The following is a 25,145-nucleotide window of genomic DNA, read 5'->3' as shown; positions in this document are numbered from 1 at the left end:
CGGTCTTACTATACTGTTAGTACACAGAGTATTCCTATTTTATGGACTGCATGGCTTATGAACAAAGCTCATGTAAAGTGACATTTCTAGTAACGTAATCTTGGAATGTAGCCTGGCTCGCGTCGCTGTCATTCTTCCACACTGTCAGTGGACGAGCGTTGGCTCACTGTAGATTCACTTTGTTTGCGTTATTTCAGTGTAGTATTTATTTATTTATATATTTAATTTTGCAATTAGGCTATATAGGCTGTCAAAAAGGTGTTGTATCGCTATGGCAGGGTTACATGAAGTAAATATGAATGTAATAGGCTACTTTGTGCTACTGAATAATGCAGCTGAGATAATAAAGTCTTTGGAAGATGTTTTGTGTCATGTCTATAGGTTTATGTCTGTAAATGTGAAATGGTTAGTAATAGTATTGTAGTGTGCTCAGTTTTCGAAAACTAGACTGAAACTAAGAAGGATAACTATGACTAAATGTGACTAAAACTAATATGCAATTTTGTCTTAAGACTGAATCTAAAATAGCTGCCAAAATGAACACTGATAGGGGACCCCTTAATCTGCAATGCATGGTTGCTAGCTCTAATCAGATGTACTAACTAGGCTTATAAGAGAAGACTAACTTTTTATGCCAACGAACACACTAGACCCTTTCACAATAAACAAGCAAACATGAGAGAAAAACAGAGCAAGCACATTCTCGCAGTTCGTTCACGAAACGCATTCTAGTTGTATGTAGTTGTTGGTACCTGATATTTTTTGCTTCATGGTGTTCTCACAGCTTATCTTTATGGGTCTTAACTTACCTTAATTCTGTTTGTTTGAATGGGCAAGTGGAGATCAGTAGAGGGGAATGACACGGAGTTAATAATTCCACTTGCGATTAAGAAGTAGCTTTTCATTTGGCTAGCGAGACAGGCTTTTTCATGTAACATGAGCGCCATCTATTGGTGCAATTCTGCAGACTTGGGGGGCACGTTCTTGCCGACTATCCCCAGTCTTCAGTAGCCTGTAAAGAGTGTGGAGATGCTCTGTAACTGTGACTGAATGTGAGACACGATTCTGTTCCTCATGTACAGTTAACAACTTTCGCCATTTTGAGTTATTTTATGTGATGTATAAGCCCAGTCTTCAGTAGCCTGTAAAGAGTGTGGAGCTGCTGTGTAACTGTGACTGAATGTGAGACATGATTCTGTTCTTCAGAATAAACGGCTGTGATAGCCAAAAAGACACAACACGTGAAAGAGTATTGTACACCCGCTACATATAGTATTATTTATTGTGACATAGGAAAAATAAATGCTTCCATAACCAAAAGAATAACAAAAAAAGTTTAACTATTATTAGTTTTGAGTAAATACTGTGTAATCTAATAAAATGTTGTTGGCGACATAATGAAGGCACATATTGTGCAAAGTATACATTGGACAGGGTCATTTATTACAAGATAGGTTTTCAAGGTTGCAAACTTCCAAAGAATTTGACGTGAGATTGATGAAGACTGATCAAACTTTTTGTGTGATATGAATTTATTTGGATGCTAGCCTTTGTCGCTTTGACCATGACGTCAATACAGAGAATAATGTTCTAGTTTCTTCTTATAGCAAGCGTCTAGTTGTTGTGAGGGGGTGCCATAAAGCTTTATGTAGTTCTCACTAGAGATGTCGCGCCCACCAAAGTTACAGTGAAATACAATGCTGCTTTCCAGGGGTGCTGTGGCATTGGCGTAGACAGCATTCTCAAATCAGTGTTCCACCAAAATGATTTTGAAGCTGTTATTTTAAGGTACAATTGTTACACGATGTTGCTTTAAGAGTTGTCTGTAACCATTGGATACCACTCTGGAGTCCCTCGAGTGGCAGGATGTAGTCCATCCTTTGTTTACCTTAGCATATCGGTAATAACATTTTAATTTATACCAGACAAGACAACAGTTTGTTACAAAAGACCAACTGATACCTATACACCAAACTGTTGCCTAGGCTTTCAACTACAGTTGTTTTGCTCACACCTTATTTTCACTGATACTGCAAAAACCCATTCATGTTTTCTTTTTTCTTTAGAAACAAGAAGGATTAAAATGCTAACACTAAAAACTACAAATTCCGGTCGACTTACGCTCATACTCTATGGTCTAAGGAGGCATTACAGTTCCTTTTCCTGTTTTAGGAGGTTCCAGGAAGTAGGGCCGCTTTGATTTGACGTTGTAGACGTCTCGCTTTTACCTTTGCAATGGCTGTGGATATTACCTTATTATTCAAAGCAAGTGTCAAAACTGTGAAAACGCGTAATAAAGCAATAGGTCTTGCTTTAGATTCACAAAAAGAGGAGCTATTTAAGAAAAGTCGTTCCAGCAATGGATTTTCTTCCAAAGCCAAGGAGGTGGTGAGTTTGCGTCACCCCCCTAACTTACAACGTTAGCAAAGTGTGAGCAAAACGATGCCACTTGGCGAGTGTGTGTGTCAGTTGATTGACCAACTTAACGTAAAAAAAACTGCACCAAACCACTGAAGTCATCTTACCCAGATCAGACTAGACTGCGTAACATTACGGTGTGAATGCCACGATCGAGAAATTTGAACTTGTTTTTCCGAGTTCTGGACCTGGGAGAATAGAACAGTACAATCTGGCTAAAAGCTGTCATATCAAACTAACGGGTTCCCGTACACGCGTTGTGTTCACCTAATAGTTGTGGTTTGCGTGCTCTATCACTGAGGTTTAAAGCTCACTAAAAAACTGAACTACCACTTTGCTGTGTTGGAGTTTATTATAAAGTCAATGCATCCAGTATTGGTTTGTGGATAGAATATTACCATTTATATTCTACTCTTCCAGTCGCTCAGTGTTTATTATTGTCAATTATTTAGTGTATTTTGACAGTATCACTGTTTAAATACACTTCTTTGTCATAATGTGAAGTGTTGTAGGGGTCAATATGGTCGTGCCAAATAAATGTGGGTGGCTACCAAGATAACGTTGGTACTATCCTGACAACAGCACCAATAAAATGTTGGTGATCTTAGCCTAATTCAATTCAATTTAATTTAATTTATAGAGCGCCATAACAATACAATTGTCTCTAGGCTGCGCTTAAATTAAGATCAGTCTCATCAAACACACTAATCTATCAATTTGGAACTATGTTTAATAATAACATTAATAATTACAACCAGAATTACCATATCAATAGCCATTAAAGGTTGAGGGTCTTAGGAGGTTGGCAGTATTCACTCTTGTGCAACATTAAATTGACCAAATGATCTGAGGTAAAGCACACAATGTAATCTGACTATATGTAGCTAACTAATGAACTAAAGGAGATTGTGTGCGCAAAAGGGGGAGAAAGTATGTGTGTGTTTGAGCGTACGTGGTCAAGTATGCACTGTTGGGTGTGCACCACAAGTAATGTGTGTATTTGTTTTAGTCTCCATAGTTCCTTGTGCATTCTTGTGCACGGTCATGTTAGATTGGACAAAGAAACTAGCCTATATAAAGTGTGAAGTTTGAGTTTTCTCTCCATGTGTGTATGGCTATGTTTAAAGCATACATATGGGTAATCGTGTGGTTAGTTAGAAGTTAGGAAAAGAAAATGGTTAGTAATGCATGCAAGACTATGTCTCTCTGGAGCATAACTAACATTAATACTTGTATGGTGTGGCAAAGCCAACTACCTAATAAACTAACTGTTCATGTTCAGTAGACAAACCAAATCAATACATGAACATTGACAAAGCTAAAACACTCTTATGCTTAACCATGTAGCAATTATACGTTGGTAGCTGCATATGCACAGTTACTATATTGACTTTACCAATCCTTCTGGAAAAGAGGTGCTGTTGGTGTTTTTTCTACCAAAATATTGGTGTGCACACTCAGTTGGAGAATGATCAATCAGGATCAATTTATTCTTGCAATGATTTATCAATGGAGAGAGGGAGGCTTCACTCAAAAGAGTCACCTATGTCTCTGATTAAACATGGAAACAGTCCAAGTTTAAGCATCCTACACAGCCTAAAGGGGTAACCAATAGCCCCAATCAGTTTGCTTCCTCTGAGACGGGAAATGCCACATTGCTGGTTCACAGGGGGAGTTGTTGATTAAGAGATCCAGCTGTGATCAAATGTCTCAGAGGAGTCATTCCATGTCAGGTGTTCAAATGTCTCCCACCGTCTCAGATTTGGCTAAAAAAACGTTATGCAGTTCAAGGTCTGTGTCATAAACTTAGTGCATTTTGTTAGCATTTGAATATGTTTCCATAGGCCATTAAATGCTGGGCGTGTACACAAAGTTTTGTACATGTTAAAGGCACCCAGTGCAACTTTCGAGGCTTAAAAATAAACATTCAATTTCTAGTCTTTTTTACACGTAGTAAGTTTCAATAACTCCATACCATTACATATCGACATTCAAGGAGCAAAGATGAGACGTCGTTGTGTGGTAAGAACTGATAGAAAATCGATAACAACAACAATCGCCGACATTTTCTTTATTTATTGGTGCCACCAATAAATAAAGCAGGATTCCAGTCAATGGAAAAATGGCCTCTCCCCACCGGCGATTGTTGTTGTTTACGATTTTCTATCAGTTCTCACCACACAACGACGTCTCATCTTTGCTCTTTGAATGTCGATATGTAATGGTATGGAGTTTTTGAAAGTTACTACGTGTAAAAAAGACTACTACTTTCATTGAATGTTTATATAAAGTTGCACTGGGTGCCTTTAAGAACAAATATCTTATCTTTCCAAAACAGTAATACAATTTACAGAGCATACATAGGAAGGTCTGTGTGTAATTTCAAATAGCTTTAACATTGAGCTTCACACAGGCATTCAAAGATGCTGCCACAGAACTTAGAGTTGACTTTTCGCAAATTCAAGCACCCCGAATATTATGATGTACCCAAGCCACACCCTTGGATGATCATATTCTTCAAGTAATGGTATCAGATTTTAAGCCTAGAAAGTTTGAAGGAGCTAGCTTAAATACTTTTCTAGTCATAGCAATTCGAAAATGGCTCTTCAGAAAACGATGCTAAAATGTGTCTGAAAATGCACTTGAAACTTAGTTGCTAAAACATTTTTTTGTGACAAAACTATTGGGAGTAGAGAGCTAATATTTGGGACTATACCTATTAAGACGTATATGAACAACCTTGGATTTTGTCAGCCAAATCTGATATGGTTGAGTGGGGAAACAGTATTGGTACGTTTGACATGGAATGACTCAGAGGCCTGTATGGAGTGGGGGTATAAGGAATACAATGACACTTTGATATGACCTGAGAGGAGAGGTGGTGAAGATGCCTATGGCCTTACACCTCTCTAGGGCATTCCATATGGCAGGACATTCAACCAGAGACCCTTACATTTTAACCTAAAAGGCAACTAATACAAATGAATATAAGATTATTTGGATTATTGATTATAGAAAAACATTAATAACATGACTTCTCTCTCTCTCTCTTACTACAACTACATTTTTTCCTCTCATATTTGGTTGAAAATACTGAGGCCAAATAATCAAATAATATGTGATGTATAACACTTTTTCTGTTTTTAATTTTCATAGAATTCAAACATCACAAAACTCAAAGACTTCCTGTTGCAACACAGAAAGGACTATGTGAACATGGGCAGGTAGTAGTTTGTTTACTATTTCTGGACATAATTACATTGTCTTTATTTGGTGGGTGGTTCTCATAACTTGTATGAACTGGTCATTTTAAAGGTGCTACATTCAGTATTTTTAGATAAAAACTTTCAAAAATGAGATATATACTAAAAGACATTGAAAGATGTATAGGCTACCATTAGTGTCTCCATCAACATCAGTTGATATTGATGTTACAATAAGTTAGTCAAGGCAAACAGACCCCTGTATATTTTCGTTTAACCACTCAAGCTTTTGAGCGAGATGCTAGACTTATCTTTAATATTAAGCGACGGGCTTGCTGCAGAGCTACTGCTTTCTTTTTACTACAGCATAGCCATGCTTACTTTCAGTGTGTCTGTCAATGTTTTAGCCCCTGAAATGGGATTTAAATGATTAACAACACTATTCCTGATAGTGTAGGCTTATGCCCCAAAAAACTGAACAAAGTTCAAACATGAAAGTATCCAAGGCAACTCCAAGGCAAGTCCTTCACAAATATGAACTTAAACAAACAAAATGACTGCAACAGTCACAAGAGTGAGTGTGACATCTCACGAGATCATGGAGGATATCTAAGAATATCTGACTGAGTACTCAGCATCATGATCAGAAACATCTGGGGACTCAGGTGAGGCGACCCTCAATGTCTCCATTGTATAACAGCATCAATAGCTGCTTCATAGGTACTTGTCCTGGGAAAAGGACCTCTCCACATCCACACTAGCAACAGGCATCCAATTGGCATCTTGTGCCACAGCAGCCAGATCTGGAGCTTCAGACCACCCCAGAGAGCAGACAGGTCAAGAGGGGCTGAGATGTGTTCCTGCTTGTACTGGGCATAGATCGCAAACTCATCTCTCAAATCCTGGGAGGGGTTCTTGAGTCCAGGGATGACATCGAAGTCAGTGATGCTGTGTGAGAGGGCTGGCAGTTGAAGGGGGTCAAACACTCTCGCTGCCTTGGCTGGGTGGTCATCAAAGAGCTTCACCAGCTTCTCAAGTGACTTCTTGTACACACCACGTAGGGACTCTTCTCCTGGCCCTTCAGCTTTACCAACAGTCTGTCTGACTGGCCCAAAAGAGTTTGTAATGGTGCCTGCTTCCAAGTAGGCCCTCAGATCCTCCATGGTGTTGAAAACAGTGAAGGCCAAGGGGTCGTGGGTGGCCTCTAGAGAAGCCAGACTTTTGATGAGTCTGGGACAGTTCTCCACGATGAAGTGCACCTGCAACAGGATCTCTGGGTAGATCTCCTTGTGACCACATAGTTCCACAATCCTTTTTACTGCCATGCCCTGGCTCTTCTCAGCTGAATGCACACAACAGTGACACTGACAGTAAGTTATAGAAAGTATAGCTCAGGACAAGGGGTTGCATGAATGAAATTGTGTAACAATACAATGCATACAATAAATGATAATTTTAGATTAAAGATTGAAGTTTCACTGAGGTACATTATACATACCACTGAAAAATGTGTGTGTGTATGTGTGCAGCGTGGTATATCACTGCAGCAAACCAGGAGTTCCACCTGGATGAAACAGTCACTGGTGGAAGCTTGACCTGTTCAGATCTTCCTTCCAGGCTTCCTGAAGAACGCAGTTTTTCACCATCGTGACCAGGGTAGCAGTGTGAGTCTGATCAATTTTGGAAGCATTCACCAGCCAGGTTGAGGATATGTGCAGAAAACATGCACAGACATCGAGAACACCGGTGTGAGAACATCTCTATGTGCCTTCTTGCAATATGCTGTAGAGAAGGAGACACAAGTAATGATGTTGTCAAACTTGACTTCAATGCTCGTCACTGCTTGTATGACAGCTTGGCTCAAGGTTGTTAGCCTGGGGTAGTGCACCCCCCTGCTTGCAGTGCTTGACCATTAATGGCTTCATTTTGGCAAACTTCTCAAGTTGTATGTGCGACATAGAGCATATTTTCAAGTAATCAAGGATGAATTCCTCACGCATTCCCTTGGACGCAGTACTGCTAGGTAGACTGTCAAGCATGACCTGCTGCTTGGCCTTGGCCGAGTCCTCCCTGGCTATGGTTTGTTGTTTACATCGTTCATGCTTGCGGGATTTGAGGTGATCTTTATAAGTGCAAGAATTTTTCAGGAACTCACCCAAAATTAAAGATAAGCCACTCTTTTTTTGGTGTTTAGATCCTTTGGAAGAAAACTGTTCCTCCCGTTATGCAGTCTGGAACAGTGAATTTCCTCTTTGTCTCCAACATCTCGTTTCCATTTCTGATCAGCATAACTTGCTGAATAACTAGGTAGCCGGCCACATGTCATAATATGGGCGGTACCATAAAACATGAGTTTGGATGCCTTGTGATACTGAAACACTTGTAATTGGCCTGTTCTCTCCACCTATTTTCTTTTTGTGAGCATGGCAGACTGGGAAGGTAACAGTCCACTTTGGAAAGCCCAGTACTTCTGTAGGGTATATAAAACTGTTTTATTTAAAAAACAGAAAGTAAGAACTGTCTTCCACTGTATTAAACCTTAAATAACAGTGTTGCGAACTAATGAAATAACACAGTTTAACTGCACCAAAAAGACAGGTGTGTGGGGGAAAATTATATGTCTTGAGAGCTGTGTTTATTGTGTGTTTATTGTCCTTGCAAGCCCATGGTTGCATCATGTGATTTCCTCCCATTGTGACCTTCAATGTGGTAATATATTGTTTTGTTTGTCTTGTCTTTTTCAGTCTCATCTCATCAGATTTAACCCGCATGACAGACTCTGAAAGGGATCAGATTGATCAAGATGCTCAGACCTTTATGAGGACCTGTTCTGATGCTATTAAACAGCTACGTAATGAGGGTAAGGCTCCAAAGCTATATTTGGGGTCGACAACATGTGCACACGTGTAACATGTCTTGTCTATGTAATTTGTTTGTACAAATTAGTTAAGTATTTAGTATTCATTTTCTAGGTAACTGGTTTTACCTCACTAGTTCATCAACATTACCTCACCATCCATGCTTACATTCTACAGCATTAACTGGTTAACATATTTTGGTGATCCCCTTTACCCAGTGATTGTGTTATATGGGCCCTGGTCTGCTTAACATATGCTGCTTAACATATAGGAGATGTTACAGCGAGTTCTCTATTCTCAACCTAGAATATGGTCTCAATAACATAGTAGTATCATTTGGCATAAAATTCAGATTGCTAAGAAGGAATTTTAGGATTTTGGAAAAGCCCATGAAAATCTTACGTTTGCGGTATTACTCAACGGAAATGAGCCTGAGAAGGCTATCAATGCCAAAGATTTTAGCCCAGACTGGCACTCCACCATGTGTCACACTAAACACCATTGCACTCCCCTTAAATATTTTACAGTGTAGGCTACCTACTGTGCCATATTGAGCTTTGATTTGGGCATTGGTAGTGGCATTGATGTCAGAGGGGGTTTATACACCAAAAATCTGCAACATTAAGACAGATTAAGCCAATAACTTTGTTTAGCTTGTAACAGCACTTGTTAAGGCCCGGGATGTATTAGATGGAGAGCAAATTGTCCGTGTTCGTAGTTGACATGAGGGAGAAATGGACAGGTTCCAAGAACCAGCAGTAGTGAGTATGTACCAATGGCAAGGCTTCTGGGGTGCTCCTAGCCAGCAGTAGTGAGTATGTACCAATGGCAAGGCTTCTGGGGTGCTCCTAGCCAGCAGTAGTGAGTATGTACCAATGGCAAGGCTTCTGGGGTGCTCCTAGCCAGCAGTAGTGAGTATGTACCAATGGTATTCTGAGGAGAAACAGACCATAACCATCACCATGGCCATGACCATGGCCTTGTCTCCAAATATGAATCCAGTCAAGCATCTGTGGAATGTGCTGGTAGTAGGGCTGGGCGATATGGGTAAAAAATGATCACGATAGATATTTATATTTTCATTCGATAACGATATAAGACGATATACATTTTTAAGACCCGCCTTACGTTGCTTCTGATTGGTTTGTATTGCGTGGTGCCTTCCGTGGTTGGTTAGATTTAGGCACAAAGGACTGACGGATTGGTTATCTCGGTCAGTCAATCAGAGTGACTCGAAGCCGCAAGGACCAAAGTTTAATATCATGGAGAAAAAAATTGAGAGTATTGAAAGGGGAAATAAGCGTGAGAAATGTCAAGTGTGGCATGTGGTGTGAGAGTGGGTCAAATTGCGTGACTGTCACACTCAAAGCGTGACGCTTGGCAGCTCTGCCTCAAGTCTAGGCTACGAGATTCAGCCCTATCAAAGCAAGAAGTTCCGATCATTTTGAACGACAGCAAGAAAATAACATTTGCGAATAAAGTGCACAATGGAAACATAGGACATTGTTCGTGTTTTACTACTCAAAGTATTCCAGGGATTGAGTTACATTGGCAAGTTTGCGATCAAAGCAACAGGTAGACCACCTCCCAAGATCAGAGCAACAGCAGATTACAGCACAGCTGGCTAATAAGTGGTAACGTTATTTTTTTTTGTGTCTCACACTGTGATGAATATGTTTAAGTGACCACCGTTTAATTTCCATAAACTGTTGGTTCGTTGTAAGGTAAAATTAATACATTGCTAGCGGGCGTGGTGTAGCGTGTGGAAACAGTGCTGACAGGACTAGAGAGCTAGCAGGCTAGCCAGCTAGTAGGCTATCTAGTCATGTATGTAGACGCTTTAGCTGCGCAGTAGTCTACACTCTGACCTAACCATAGACAACGCAGCGATTTAAGACTTTTTAAGTTTTTAATGCCCCGCGGCCACCCTGAATTACCATTTCTCTGCAACTTCCTGCTGCATCACAGAAATTAAATGGACTGCTGTTCCTAATTCTCCTAATTCTCTATCGACATTATCGATATTATTGAAAATTAATTAATGTTACGATAGCTTTATTCGAGGGAAGTCATTATCGCGATAATAATTTTTATCGTTTTATCGCCCAGCCCTAGCTGGTAGAACTAATTACTAGTGGCCCCACATATGGAAACAATGTTTTGGTTAGAATTGTGTGGTTGGGAGTTTCCCGGTTAGAACATGGAGTGAGTGGACGTGTTTGAGTGTGGCTCCCGTTTATATTTGAAATACTTGTTCCACCTTCATTATTAACATATGCTTGCAGTTTTCTGTATGTTGACTAAACCTTTTATACAACTTTGTTCATAGCTAGATACCGATATGACAAGCAAAACAAACCGTAGAAATAATAAAGCAACTGAAAAAGACGATCCTTCAACCAGAACTGAAAACATGGCTACGGCCTTGGTGCCTGATGCACTACCAGAAGACCTTGAGAAACTTCGTTCGGTTCTCCTCACTGATATGACTCAAGCAGTGCATTCTGCGCTTAAAAATGCGCTTGAAACCGCGTTGACCCCAGTGAACAACACACTTGAACAAGTAAAGTCTTACTACGAATCACACGACAAACGCATTCGTGGGGTTGAAGATAACTTAAGTGAATACAGTGACCGTTTGGTGAGTGTTGAGACTACCATAGCAACATTGCAGGGGGAGAATACGCTGTTGAAACGGAAATTAGATGACCTGGAGAATCGGTCGCGGAGATCCAACCTGAGAGTGGTCGGCATCCCTGAAAATATGGAAGGTTCAGACCCTGTTAAATTCATGGCCGAATTTTTTAATGAGGTACTAGGCGCAGATTTCTTCACGGGACCTCTCCTGCTTTCCCGTGCACACCGAATTGGAGCTAAACCAACCGATGAAGGCCGGCGATCGAGACCAAGAGTATTCCTGGTCCACTTCCACTACTTTCAAGACAAACATCGCGTCAGCAGACAGAGGCAGGAGTTAGTCTTCCGTGGAAGTCGTGTGTTTTTCCATGAAGATTTCAGTGCCGAGCTTGGGAGAAAACGATCAGCGTTCAGGGATGTCAAATCTCTGCTCTACGAGAAAGGGATCAGGTTTGGCTTATTGTACCCTGCCCGGCTCCAGGTCACCTATGAAGGTAAAAGACACTTCTTTGACTCACCAGAGGCGGCCAAAGAGTTTTACGATTCACACTGGGGTAAACAAGGAGATGTTGAATGACTTTAAGTCTTAACAGATAACAAATACAGATACTTTCACGTAGCCCACTGCTGGCACTGTTGATGTTGGTTTAGCCTACTTTATTGAGGTAACCTGTTGATTTTTTCTTTTTCTTTGATTGCTGCATTGCTGCATTTAATTAAGCCTACTTTACAGTCTTTAATAAGACTGAGTATCCTTTCAATCAGCAGATGAGAATGTTTTTTTATTTATTGTACATGCTCAACTGATGTTTTCTGTAGCTAAGCGGGCTGTGCTTTGAAGGTGATGAGAATGTTCTAGGAAGGGAGCCACCCTCGATCAAAACGTTAGTTTTAGTTTTAAAGGAAATGATTTTGGAAGTTTCTAGTTTTGTAATACCTGCGATCGTCTTCAATTGGGGAAGTAGATCTAGGTTTGGGGGGGTATATGTTAAGGGGTGTTCTGGGGAATCACCATGGCAGCTTACCTTAAATGGTCGTTTTTGTTTTGTTTTTCTCAGTATGTGTTCTCAAATACAGCGTATGCTTACATTGTTTATAATTGCTTGCCCTATATGTCTGTTATTGTTGCCAACATGATGAACGCTGATGAAGGCCATCCTGTGAGGTTTATATCTTGGAATGTCAAGGGGCTTAATGGTCCTGTTAAAAGAGCTAAAGTTTTTTCTCATTTAAAACAATTAAAACCAGATATATTACTTTTACAAGAAACACATCTCAGATTGGAAGATCATAATAGACTCCGTACAAATTGGATTAGTCAGATCTTTCATTCCAAATTTACTAGCAGGTCCAGAGGTGTGGCTATATTGGTTTCCAAAAATACTCAATTTTCTCCCTCTAGTGTAATCAGTGACCCCAATGGCCGTTTTCTCATAGTTTCCGGTTCCCTTTTTCAGAAGCCTGTTGTACTTGTGAATGTTTATGCCCCTAACTGGGACGATGTTCATTTTGCAAATAAGATATTGTCACTTATACCCAATCTAAATACACACCAGCTAATTTTCTCAGGAGACTTGAACTGTGCTATTGACCCATTGCTGGATAGGTCCAATCCCAAGAAAATATCTTCCGGTATGGCCAAATCTTTTTCACTTTTCATGCAACAGAGTGGTTTTGTGGATCCTTGGAGAATTGTGAATCCACTCAGTAAACAATTCTCTTTTTTCTCCCATGTCCATCGTTCCTTTTCCCGTCTTGACTATTTCTTTATAGATAGCTCCTTTATTTCAATGATCAAACGGATTGAATACACCGCTATAGTTATATCTGATCACTCACCTGTGTTGTTGGATCTGAGCTTTCCTTTAAACATTAGAGAGCGACCTCCATGGAGATTTGACCCACTTCTGCTATCAAGTGAGGAATTTTGTAGTTTTATCTCAACTAACATAAATACATTCTTGACGATTAATGAAACTGATTCTGTTTCATATTCTGTGTTGTGGGAAACCCTGAAAGCGTACTTACGAGGTCTCATAATCTCCTATAGTTCATTTGCCAGTAGGGAACGTAAGAAGGAAATGCAATCTCTAGAGCAGTCCATTTTAGAACTGGACAAGAAATATTCAGAGACTCCCTCTGCTAAATTATATAAGGAGCGGGCTGATTTGCAGGCGAAATTTAATTATCTCTCTACCAGACAGTCAGAGCAACTCATTCTTAAGACACGTGGTCTCTACTATGAATATGGTGATAAATCAAGCCGGTTAATGGCTCATCAATTGAAACGTCAAGCCGCTTCTCGACTTATACCCCTGATAAAAGATACCCACCAAAACACCACAAACAAGCCAAAAGAAATTAATAATATTTTTAAAGACTTTTACTATTCTCTTTACACTTCTGAATTTCCCTCTGATACAACAGATATGGGGCACTTCTTAGATAGTTTGGAAATACCAACTGTGGACTCTGAGGCATCAAAGGTTTTAGATCAAGCTCTTACACAGGATGAGCTTAAAAGTGCCATCATGGCAATGCAGAGCAATAAATCCCCAGGACCTGATGGGTACCCTACAAATTTCTACAAGAAATTCAAAGAGGAGCTCACACCAATCCTTCTAAAAATGTTTCAAGAATCCTTGAAAAATGGTACTCTACCCCCCACCCTTTCACAGGCGTCTATCTCCCTTCTTCTTAAAAAAGACAAGGATCCAACCCAGTGTGGATCCTACCGCCCCATCTCTCTTTTGAACGTAGATGTTAAAATATTGGCAAAATTATTAACATGCCGTTTAGAGCGCCTCCTCCCTCAAATAATTTCAGATGACCAAACAGGTTTTATTAAAAACCGCCATTCCTTCTCTAATATTCGACGGCTGGCTGCTATAGTTTATTCGCCCAGGGCTTCTCCGTGTCCAGAGGTAGTTATTTCTCTGGACGCAGAGAAGGCATTTGACAGAGTGGAATGGTCTTATTTATTTGATGTTTTGAAGAGATTTGGATTTGGTAAAATATTTGTGCAGTGGGTAAAGCTCTTATACCATTCACCTTTAGCAAGCATACAAACAAACTATTGTAGATCTGACTATTTTCCACTAACTCGTGGCACCCGCCAGGGTTGCCCACTGTCCCCCCTTCTTTTCGCCATTGCAATTGAGCCACTCTCTATCGCACTTAAATCAACATCTTTATTTCAAGGCATTAAGAGGGGAGAAATGGAACACCGTGTATCTTTATATGCAGATGACCTCCTGCTCTATATTAATGATCCTATGGCTAGTGGTCCCAGAATTGTGTCGCTTTTAAATAAGTTTGGAGCTTTTTCTGGTTATAAATTAAATTTTCAAAAAAGCATATGCTTCCCTATTAACAACTCAGCTCTACATATTCAAACTGGATCATTTCCCTTTCCCATATCTGAAGATGGTTTCAAATATCTAGGTATACACATTACTCGCTCCTTCTCCTCTCTGTCTGAAGCTAACTATGGCCCCCTAGTCAATCAAATGAAGGCTGACTTTGAAAGATGGCGCAGTCTGCCACTTACCATGGCAGGAAAAATACAATCTGTAAAGATGACAATACTTCCCAGATTTCTTTATTTATTCCAATGCCTACCAGTCTTTATACCCAAGTCATTTTTTAAATCCGTCAACCAATCCATAACATCGTTTATTTGGGGGAATAAAATTCCGAGAGTTAAGAAGTCCATTCTCCAAAGAGATCGTGAGGTGGGGGGATTGGGCCTTCCAAGCTTTATCCATTATTATTGGGCATCCAACATACAAAAGATATTATTTTGGCTCCATCAATCAGATACAAACTGGTGTCTACTTGAGGCTCAGTTTTGTCGTTCCACATCTCTCCAAGCTTTAGTGTATTCCTCCTTGCCAGTACGGCTCTCTAAATTTATAAACAATCCTGTTGTATTGTCAACTCTCAAAATTTTTAATCAATTTCGCTGTCACTATAAGCTAACATCAGCATCCGTTCTGGGCCCGATTAATAAGAACCATCTTTTCCCTCCCTCTACACTTGACTCAACGTTTAAACAATGGAGTTTGAACGGTCTCATATACATCAAAGACCTATATACAGATAACATATTTGACAGTTTTGAAAATTTGTGTAAACGATATAACCTTCCGCGCAGTTCTTTTTTTAAGTATCTACAGGTTCGCCACTTTGTTAAGAGTGCATTTGTTAATTTTCCCGATCTCCCAGCCGTCACAGTGCTGGACAAACTTACTCTCACCTTTGTGAATAAAGGTCTAATCTCTCTACTTTATTCTCAGTTGATGTCTCTTGAAGATCAAAGCTTAAACAAATATAAAAGTAGGTGGGAAGATGAGCTTGGTATAGATCTGCCGGAGGAATATTGGGTAAAGGCACTGAAAAGAGTAAATTTTTCATCATCATGTGCCAGACTGGGGCTTATTCAATTCAAGGTTTTGCATAGAGTTCATTTAAGCAAGGCAAGGCTTGCCAGCATATACCCAGAGACGGACGCTAGCTGCGATAAATGTTCTTTTTCTCCAGCCAACCTAGTCCATTCTTTCTGGTCTTGTCCCCAACTTTCAGGTTACTGGGCAATAGTTTTTAAAACCCTAAGCGAGGCTCTTGGAGTGATGCTGGAACCCTGTCCACTTATAGCAATATTTGGTGTAGCGGATGAAACCCTGGGTTTAAATGCAAACCAGTCAGACATCATTGCATTCACCTCACTTTTGGCCCGTCGAAGAATTTTGTTAGTTTGGAAATCTTCTACTTCCCCATCAGCTTCGGTCTGGCTGGAAGATGTAATGTTTTTTCTAAAGTTGGAGAAGATAAAATTTACACTCAGAGGGTCTGTGGAAAGGTTCTATTTGAAATGGGAACCGTTTTTGTCGTACTTTGAAAGTTTGAAAGAGTTGCCCACTGGGTGAGTGTCCCTAATTGTAACTGAGACCCTCCCCCCTCTCCATCTTTTCCTAGATGTTTATTTGTTTATTTTTCTATCTATTCATTGCCTATTTATTTATCGCTTATTTTCTTTTCCTATTGATATTTGATCGCCTCACAGAATGGTCAACACATTGCAAGTATTTACTATATTTGAGCCAATAACGGTGTTATGGACATATGAGGGCCTATGTTTTGAATAATATTGATGCATAACTGTAAGAATGTACATTCATGACTGAGAACTGTTTTAGTTTTGTTTTTGTCTTTATTAACATACTAACTGCCAAGAGGTGATTGGGGAGGGTGGGTGAGGGTAATTTTGTTCGTGTTTAAAAAATGAATGAAAACATGGAGGAAAATTGCTTGAGATACTGCTTGAGATAACCTGTATTGTGCAATTCCTTCAATAAATAAATGATAAAAAAAAAGAATTGTGTGGTTGGGATTCTGCCTTCTCACTCCTTCGTTTTTCTTAGTTAGGATAAGTCATAATGGAGCAGAAACGCAACGGAAGCAAATTTAGATAATCACAATACAACTTTAATCAACATTAATGTACTAAAATACATTATAATAAATAATATCACAAGTGTATTTTCTTAGATGGGAAAATAAATAATTGTAGACAGTTGCTTACCTAATGGAGGGCTATGTGAAACCTGTGTGCATACACTTCCTATATTATAATGGAGGTATTTATTTCTAACGAATACAAGACTTTGAGTGCACTTATTTGATGCTATTAAAACTTTCTTTACTTTGAGTTTACACATAGAATCTCCCAGATGCTATGTAAGTTTGTTTAAAAGCAGAGAAAGTTTTTGACACCTCATAACGAAAGTCATGGCCACAATAGTAACACAAACTAGCATTAATCATTGGCTATGCAAGTTTACAGTTGTAATTCATGCCTCAAATACAAATTCTCTCTGTATCTGGACTAAATGATCTAACGTGAGCTAGTTTGTACACAAACTACAGCTAACACAAAGTTATCAAACTGTAGGTAATGCCGTAAACAAGCACAGCACAATCGACTAGAGATGACAACGAGGAACCCGATGTTGAATCACGATCTTTCGGTTCCACAAATGCATAAATATACCTTTGCATATAAGATTGAAATACCTGTAAGGTATACATATTTGCAATAAATGGAAGGAAAGACACATGTCATATGGTCCACATACTCACAGGAAGTGATCACAAATGTGCAAAATCCGATTGACATGTACAGTACTAATCACTCATTTTTGTGGGTATAAAACCCATGTCTTGGAAATATTTGTGGGTCATTGTATACACTTGTGGATTGTCTTCTGTGGGTTACAAGTGGGGTTCTGTGGGGGCAAGGTCATTTTTGTATACAGTCTCTTTTCAGTGTATAGAAAGGGCACGCATGAAGACACTTTGCAACAGGCTTATTGTCACTTATTGTATACTTCATGACTGTGTGTGCTTGTTTGTGCTTGTTTCTTCTTTGTGTGCACAGCTGAAAGACAAGTTATCTCACTACAGATCAAGGAACATCATGGTGCCATGCTAGACCTCGTAGAAGTATACCTGAAAGGTATGGTCAGAATTATTAATGGAATATACATTATGAACTATATGTGAGAACTCTGCTTGTTTGATTTGGTTTTGTTCTTGTGATCTTTCATCCTTTAACAGGTGTGTGCAAACTGTACTCAGAACAGCGGGCTATACGAGTAAAACGGGTTGTAGACAAGAAGCGACTGTAAGTGAAGTGGATATATTTTATATGGTACTTAAGAACATGGCAGTAAAACACACATATTAATAATAATCAAACTCAGTAATGTGTTAGATTACAGTGCTGACACAGGGAGCCTATATCATTGAGACTGTTGCTGTTCACATCAACATACAATTTTTCTCAGTGCGACCCAGGAACGACCAGTAAATGTATGAGTCTGATGTTTCTTTAATCTTTTTGGCAGGTAGCCTTAAAACAAGCACGATAATGTATCGTCTGACAGTTTGAAATAGTGCTAGAAGGACAGATGCTTCACATGACCATATACCATCTTGTGAAGATACTGCCAAAATGTAATTGCCTATAAAACATATCTTATGAAGTGGTAAATTCCTGCATACTGTTGCTTTAAGTGTTAAAGAAAATGTTATTTGCCTGCAATCATGTCAAGTTCTAAGGTAAAGAACTTGGTCATTTGACCAATAAGTTGCCCTAAAGCAAAGGAGGAATGCACTATTTGAATCATAATTTGATAATTATAATTAGTTTTGTTTTTGCCTTTTGCAGTTCAAGGCTGGAGCCCGAGCATCAAAGTAAGGTGAAGACTCCTCCGGAACCGACAGTGCAGAAGGCTCAGAAGGAGGAAAGCAGTGGTACGGAACAGAAACTATACTCAAATGCATATGTAAATTTATATGTATATAAATGTATATATACACTGTATATATATAAAATGTTTACAAAAATTATACTAACAGAGATCACGCAACGCTCCATTTTGCAGTTTGCGTCATACAGTTTTACCTACATTTCCTGAAACATTGATATCTGTAACTAAACAAATTTGACCATTCTGTTGTGGTGCCCATATTTCAATATGAGTGCAGTCAATCACACTGATAAGATCCGGAAATCCTGACAGTTTTGCCCTCGGTACTGTTAAATACACTCCGAAGTCTTTAAATTTGTCGGTGTAGACATTAGATGGTGGATGCAGATCAACAATCGGCATCTCAACTAAACTCCTGCACCTGTGTGCCCTATTCGTTCCACTAAACTCCTGCACCTGTGTGCACCGTTCTATTCATTCCACTTTTTGCATGTGCAGAGCAGATTTTGCCCCCATATAACCTGAATGGGAGCAAAGTGAAATTCACTGCAATGGGACCCTGAATGAAAGGGACAATAGGAAATAAGAAAAATCGAAGAAAGAGTGTATGTAACTAAATTATAGCACTTTAGTAAGCTATGCAGTTGGTGTATATAAATACATCTAAATAGATCTGTCTGCTGGTGAAACTCATTTCTAAGATCTCAGATCTGTCTGCTGGTGAAACTCATCATCACTCATCACAGACATTTATCCCAACTGGTGTGCAACTGTGCAGGTGGATAAGTACAATCACCAGTTTGGGAAACTAGCCTCACAAGTCCTCAACTGGCAGATTTATTAATCACAACCCAGATTACACCAGTCTTATCTTCTACAGGGAAGATGATCTTGGAATGCTAGCCTTCTAGGTCAGTGTTTTTCAACCTTTTTTGCATCAAGGCACACTTAAGACACAGAAAAAAATCTCACGGCACACCAACAACCGGAAATGATATGAAAATCAAACCCAAACATCGTTTCAGCCTGAGCATAATATACTCTAAGAAATAAGGGAAACGCGTGTTCTATTTGTTGTATTTTATTAAACGTAACATCATGCTAATGCCAAGATGGCACGGGCTTTATGCCCAGGTACAGGTCATTTTAGACCGGCTGCATTACCGCCACACACCTGTAGAACAAAATGCAGGCAATTACAACGACAACTGTCATGGTATATGAACATCGTTAAGCGCTAATACTTTCCAAACAGAACATTGTGCACCCGTTGCGCAGAATAAATTATGGGAATTACTATGCCGGCTTTTTAGTGGTCTTGTTTTAATGAAGTTAACCATGCTCAAGACTCTTTCCAACACATCGGTAAGCTCTGCTGGTAGCGTTTTATCAACAAGTGTCTCTCGGTGTAGAAAGCAGTGGGTGACCACCACAACATCAGGGTTTTTCTCTCACTGCTCACAAAGCCTTTGATGCGCCCGACCATGGCTGAAGCTCCGTCGGAGCACAGTGTGTGGCTTTTTTGACTTAGCTATAAGTTCCGCTACTAAATAGCTAGCTTCCAGGGCTCTCTCGGACACCTTTGTGACCTTGTCATCATAGTAGCCTGTTTGACAGTGTTGTCACGCATACGAACAAAATAGTTAAGGTCCTTGTCTTGGAGCGCATGGTGTTTAGTTTGCAAGTGGCGTTTAAGCTGGCTAGGGACCATGGCACTGTTAGCTAGCTTTTCCCCACACTCAACGCACAACACTTTTTTTAATTGTCGCCTCAGTAAATCTGCCTATTATTTACGCTGCGTACCACCAGGGGTGTATTGAGTATTGAGCCTTCATACCACCAACAGTGCGATGTCACACACACACACAAACACACAAGTTGGCTCTTCTCGCACATAGTGATTTTGCTCACCAATGAAGTGACAATATGTAAAAAATGATTTTTTTTCACGGCACACCGGACAGCCTCTCGCGGCACAGCAGTGTGCCGCGGCACACCGGTTGAAAAACACTGTTCTAGGTACACAGAAAGACATATTTGTTCTAGGGCGAGGTGGACACATCTGGCGTGTGACTAACGTGTGACCAGCGTGGTACTGATGCAGGAGGAGCGTGTAACAGCGACCAAGTGACGTGTTGCTGGCGCGCGACGAACGTGTGCTGACGTGGGGGCTGTCAGTACCTTCTTCCTGATGTTCTCAGATATCTCATTTCCTCTAGGCATCGTTGATCTGTGTGGGTACACCTTGGCACTACAGTAGTTTGGTTGTTTTCCTCTCTCTTTTAATCTGTGATGCCCAACCCATTTCCTAAGGATGTCTCAGTTGATTGGTTTGCTTAATTGACTAATTAAGCACCCAAATATGTTTCACCGAATCTGTTACCTGCTTGACTTTACCAATGCAGCTGGGGGTTCACTTACTTTTGAAAATACACTAATTCCATGTTTCATGTAGTTTTTTGGCTACTCAAACAATTTCCTCAAAACAAGTACGTGCAAATGATAAACATAAACCTGACATTTCATCTATGGAGAATTGGTCATGGTAAAACAACAGAAACAACAGAAAAAAAATCATGGTAAAACAACAGAAAACTCTTACGTGCTCAAGGGGTTCACATACTTTCAAGTGGCACTGTATAAGATATATAATTTATATACCCTTCTAGTCATTCTGGATTCTCCATAGTGGGTGTTCTCTACGGTAGCCCAGAATCAACTGAACCCTGCAAGCATCGTTTTTTATATACCCACATGCATGAACGTTCAGGAAACGCTCAAATCACGCTCATTGGACGCCATATGACATTTTTTTGTAGTTAGTTTTTGCACCAGCGTTTTCTGACGATTACTGACGATTACAGCGTTCACCAGTGTCCACGCAACGCTTTTCTAGCGCTATACCAGCGACCATGGATGATTATCAACATTTCCTCCAAAGTCATAGAACGTTGACCAGAACGTTATGGTGTGACGGGGACTTTAGATATTGGGACATTTGAGTATAATATACTTGAAAGGAAAGCAAAAAAATAACCTAAAAAAGGGTTATTATCTCTAGGGGGAAAAAAGGTCCCATTATTGTTTGATTTGCTAAGCCAAAAAGCAATAGCAATTCTGTTCGACCCCTTCTTTTGGCATTGTACTGCTGATGCTCGTCTACGATGTCATGCACAATACATATTGTGCTTTCATGGCTCATTTTTTGTTGGTAACATTTTTTTCAGAACCAAATCTCTAAATGGCTGTCCTGTTTGCCTTTTCTCTTTTTAGAGAAGACGGTGTCAGAGGTGTCAGGGAGCAGTGCACATTTATGGGAAGACAGCAAAACAGAAGATGAGCTTTCTCCTGAAGAAATACAGATGGTAAAGAGCTTTTTTATCAAGTCTGTTAGTCATTTACCATTGGACTGTCAGTTATTATTAGTCATATAACTTCTCAGAGGTAATGGCTATAGGCATTATCCATATAGTTGTATAAGTAGTGCTGTTAATTGATTTAAATAAAACTGATGCCTGTAATACTGGATGTTAAATTTAAAATCATGGAATTAAAGTATATTCTAATTAAGATACTATGGTTTATTAGCATCTGTGTAATTTTGGGCACAGATTATATCCTGTGAACTACAAATTGCCAATACAACCATCAAGACCATCAAAATTGACTGTCAGCTCATGTTGAGGATGAAGGGACCTTTATTTTGAAACAAGGATTGAGATGAAGACGCAGAGAGACAAACTTTTGGGGAGATACTTTGGAGGGAGCTAGCGACTAGGTCAGCCAGTCGATAATTAGAGCGTGGTGTTAGTCTTAGTTGTAAGTCTAAGTGTTCAATAAAATTGCAAGTTTGTGAATTCAGCTATGCTCTGTGTCCAGTGTAGGTTGAATGCCCCCAGATACTTTAACCATTACAAATGCCCTAACAGAAATAACTACAAAACCTAGTTGGCTGCATTCATTTAAAAAAAAAATTATTTACCGGACATATTCCGCAAAATTCAAGCATTAGTTTTGACAGCACTATTTATATTATTTTATTTATAAGTAATAATAACTGAAAAAACTTTTCAGTCATTCACCTGTGTGTGTGTGTGTGTGTGTGTGTGTGTGTGTGTGTGTGTATATATATATATATATATATATATATATACACACACATAAAATGAAGCTTAACCTGAGAAACTAATGTGTTGCTGTTTCTCAGTTTGAGCAGGAAAACCAGAGGTTGGTCAGTGAGATGAGCAGTTTGGTGGATGAAGTAAGGTAGGCTTCCCTTTATTTTTATTTTCCAGTTAGCTTTGAATTTGTGTGTGTTTTTTGGGGATATCATTGAAAGTGATGGATAGTAGTGGTGCAGAGAATGCATACCTTATGCTCTTTCGACTACTGCACTATACTCACATATATACTATTAAGCGGCTTTGGAGAGTGTTAAGATAGCTTTGAACATCTTAGTGAAGGCCTTTTTAAAAAGGTATTTTTTATAGGAATTTTTTCATCCCTTTCAAAAGTCCAGTGATACTAGATGAGGAGTCTGTGAACTCCTGTTTCAGGTCTTCATACAGATGTTCTATGAGGTTTTGCTCCTTCTGTTGTTCTGAACCCACTCTTGGCTGTATAATTCAGTTCACTGACAAACAAAAAGATGTCAGATTACTTCCAAAATTTCCATAATCAAGGCCCTCTGAAAAACAGAGCGGTTATGGAAGTTTAGCTTTCAGCAGGGATAACCACGTGGTGGATTTCTCACGTCCGAGGCTCCCTGTCTTGCAAGGATGGCAGTTATGCACAAGGTCGGAAGAAGCACAGTTCCCTTCTTATCTCCTCTGGTCTAAACATGCTCTTGTTCATATGCAGACTAAGTGGCACCTTATATTCTTAGAGACACACACATACAGAAAAGCCATGTTCCTGTTTTCATAAGCACATGATTCATACAAGGAATATATTAATACAAGGCACTTGATTCACATATTCTTAAGTCATTAACAGTGTTTGGAAATAATCTCTATCATTTGGCGTAACTTCCCAGGTCTTCTTCTGTTTAGTCAAGAGTTTTATCAACCTGCATTATTTCGTGGTTTGGCAACTGATGTGATCTTGAGGACTGTAGAAGACATATTTGGCCCACTGAACCCACTATTAAACCAGTACAATATACAACCTTCTTATGACCTTATTTCACATGACCAAGTAAGCATACATTTGACCAAGGTGCTCCCAAGGCCATTCAAAACCTCATAAGTGAGTTTATACCCTTGCCCAAATCTGGACTTTCAGTGCATTTAGTTTTCCAGTAACAAAGGTTTTTAAATATGTGAATAAATTACATATTTACTTGTTTTTAGTAAAAGGGTAGAGTTGTGAATAATTAATAGTAATTAAGGTTTAGATTTGTCATTACAGTGCATGAAATGCCCTGTATTGTTATTCCTAGGCTTCTTCTTCTTCTTCTTCTTCTTATTCTTGTTACCTTTTTCTGCGATTAATTCAGCCCGAACCGCTTAACGTAGAAACTTCATTCAAACTTTGTCGCGTAGGTCTTGTAAAGGACACTTATGCTATGTATTTTTCACTTTTCTATCTTTCTATCCCTCTCAGTCTACTTTCTCTCACACGCAATCTCTCTTCTTCACTCCATTTTTATCTCCTTTTTTCAATATTTTCACTCTTTTTCTCTTCCACTCTTCTTTCCTTCTTCCACTCTTCTTTCCTTTCTTCTTTCCTTCTTCCACTCTTCTTTCCTTCTTTCACCTTTCTTTCCTTTCTTCACTCTCCTTTCTTCTTTCCTTCTTCCACTCTTCTTTCCTTTCTTCTTTCCTTCTTCAACTATTATTTCCTTCTTTCACTCTTCTTTCCTTTCTTCACTCTTCTTTCTTTTCTTCTTCCACTCTTCTTTCCTTTCTTCACTCTTCTTTCCTTTCTTCTTTCCTTCTTCCACTCTTCTTTCCTTCATCCTCTCTTCTCTCCTTTCTTCACTCTTCTTTCCTTTCTTCTTTCCTTCTTCCACTCTTCTTTCCTTTCTTATTTCCTTCTTTCACTCTTCTTTCTTTTCTTCTTCCTTTCCTAACTTTTGCATTTCATGCACTGGTATTTCCTTCAGGAAATGCATTTTCTAGTTTACATTGTCATTGGCAAAGTTGCTGATGGCCTCAAGGAATTAATCATTCACGCTTGTTCTCTTTTAATTCCACTCCAGGCAAATAGAAGGAAAAGTGGTAGAGATCTCTCGACTACAGGAAATATTTGCAGAGAAAGTCTTGCAACAGGTTAGTCAGTGCACCTTCATTTAACAATCATTTTTAACTAAGTTAAAATATGTTTAATGCTTTTATTGTTAAATGTTTTAGAAAACAATAATGAAGCTTTGTATTTGACTAAATAAACCTTTTGTAAACATCATTGGAGAGAATATGATGGAACAGACATATAAATTGATTCTTCCACAGGAAACAGAGATAGACAGTATTCACCAGCTTGTTGTTGGTGCCACTGAAGACGTGAAAGAAGGGAATGAGGATATCCGAGAAGTAAGAAATATTTTCACAGATACCTACATAATGTAAATAAAATAATACCTCAATGTCTATAAAAAATATATTTGTAATCCAACAGGCTATTAAAAACAACGCTGGCTTCCGTGTTTGGATCCTATTTTTCCTGGTGATGTGTTCCTTCTCACTCCTATTCCTGGATTGGTATGACGGCTAATTTATTGTACGCTTCTGAAGGCCAAACAGCCAAAGTGGTAC

The 25,145-nt window shown here is 39.3% G+C and overlaps 1 protein-coding gene across 1 annotated transcript; it reads left to right on the top strand.

Moving 5' to 3' along the window:
• The first annotated feature begins 2,189 nt into the window (after nt 1-2,189).
• stx18 (syntaxin 18) lies at nt 2,190-25,145 on the top strand. The gene is made up of 11 exons (XM_080841086.1): nt 2,190-2,388; nt 5,575-5,642; nt 8,366-8,481; nt 17,556-17,633; nt 17,735-17,801; nt 18,348-18,433; nt 21,664-21,755; nt 22,598-22,656; nt 24,593-24,662; nt 24,843-24,923; nt 25,009-25,145. The coding sequence occupies exons 1-11, from the start codon at nt 2,236-2,238 to the stop codon at nt 25,102-25,104; spliced, it is 966 nt and encodes a 321-aa protein (XP_080697212.1). The 5' UTR covers nt 2,190-2,235; the 3' UTR covers nt 25,105-25,145.

The sequence above is a fragment of the Sprattus sprattus genome (assembly GCF_963457725.1).
Source record: "Sprattus sprattus genome assembly, chromosome: 6".
Taxonomy (NCBI): Eukaryota; Metazoa; Chordata; class Actinopteri; order Clupeiformes; family Clupeidae; genus Sprattus; species Sprattus sprattus.
Note: the sequence above shows the minus strand (reverse complement) of the source record. Positions and strands in the feature narration are given on the sequence as shown.

What these genes read in the sequence shown, in the direction of transcription:
- stx18 (XM_080841086.1), top strand. Translation starts at nt 2,236, where the DNA reads ATGGCTGTGGATATTACCTTATTATTCAAAGCAAGTGTCAAAACTGTG. An exon ending in TCAGAAGGAGGAAAGCAGTG is followed by an intron (nt 18,434 to 21,663) that starts GTACGGAACAGA and finishes TTCTCTTTTTAG; the next exon opens with AGAAGACGGTGTCAGAGGTG. An exon ending in GGAATGAGGATATCCGAGAA is followed by an intron (nt 24,924 to 25,008) that starts GTAAGAAATATT and finishes GTAATCCAACAG; the next exon opens with GCTATTAAAAACAACGCTGG.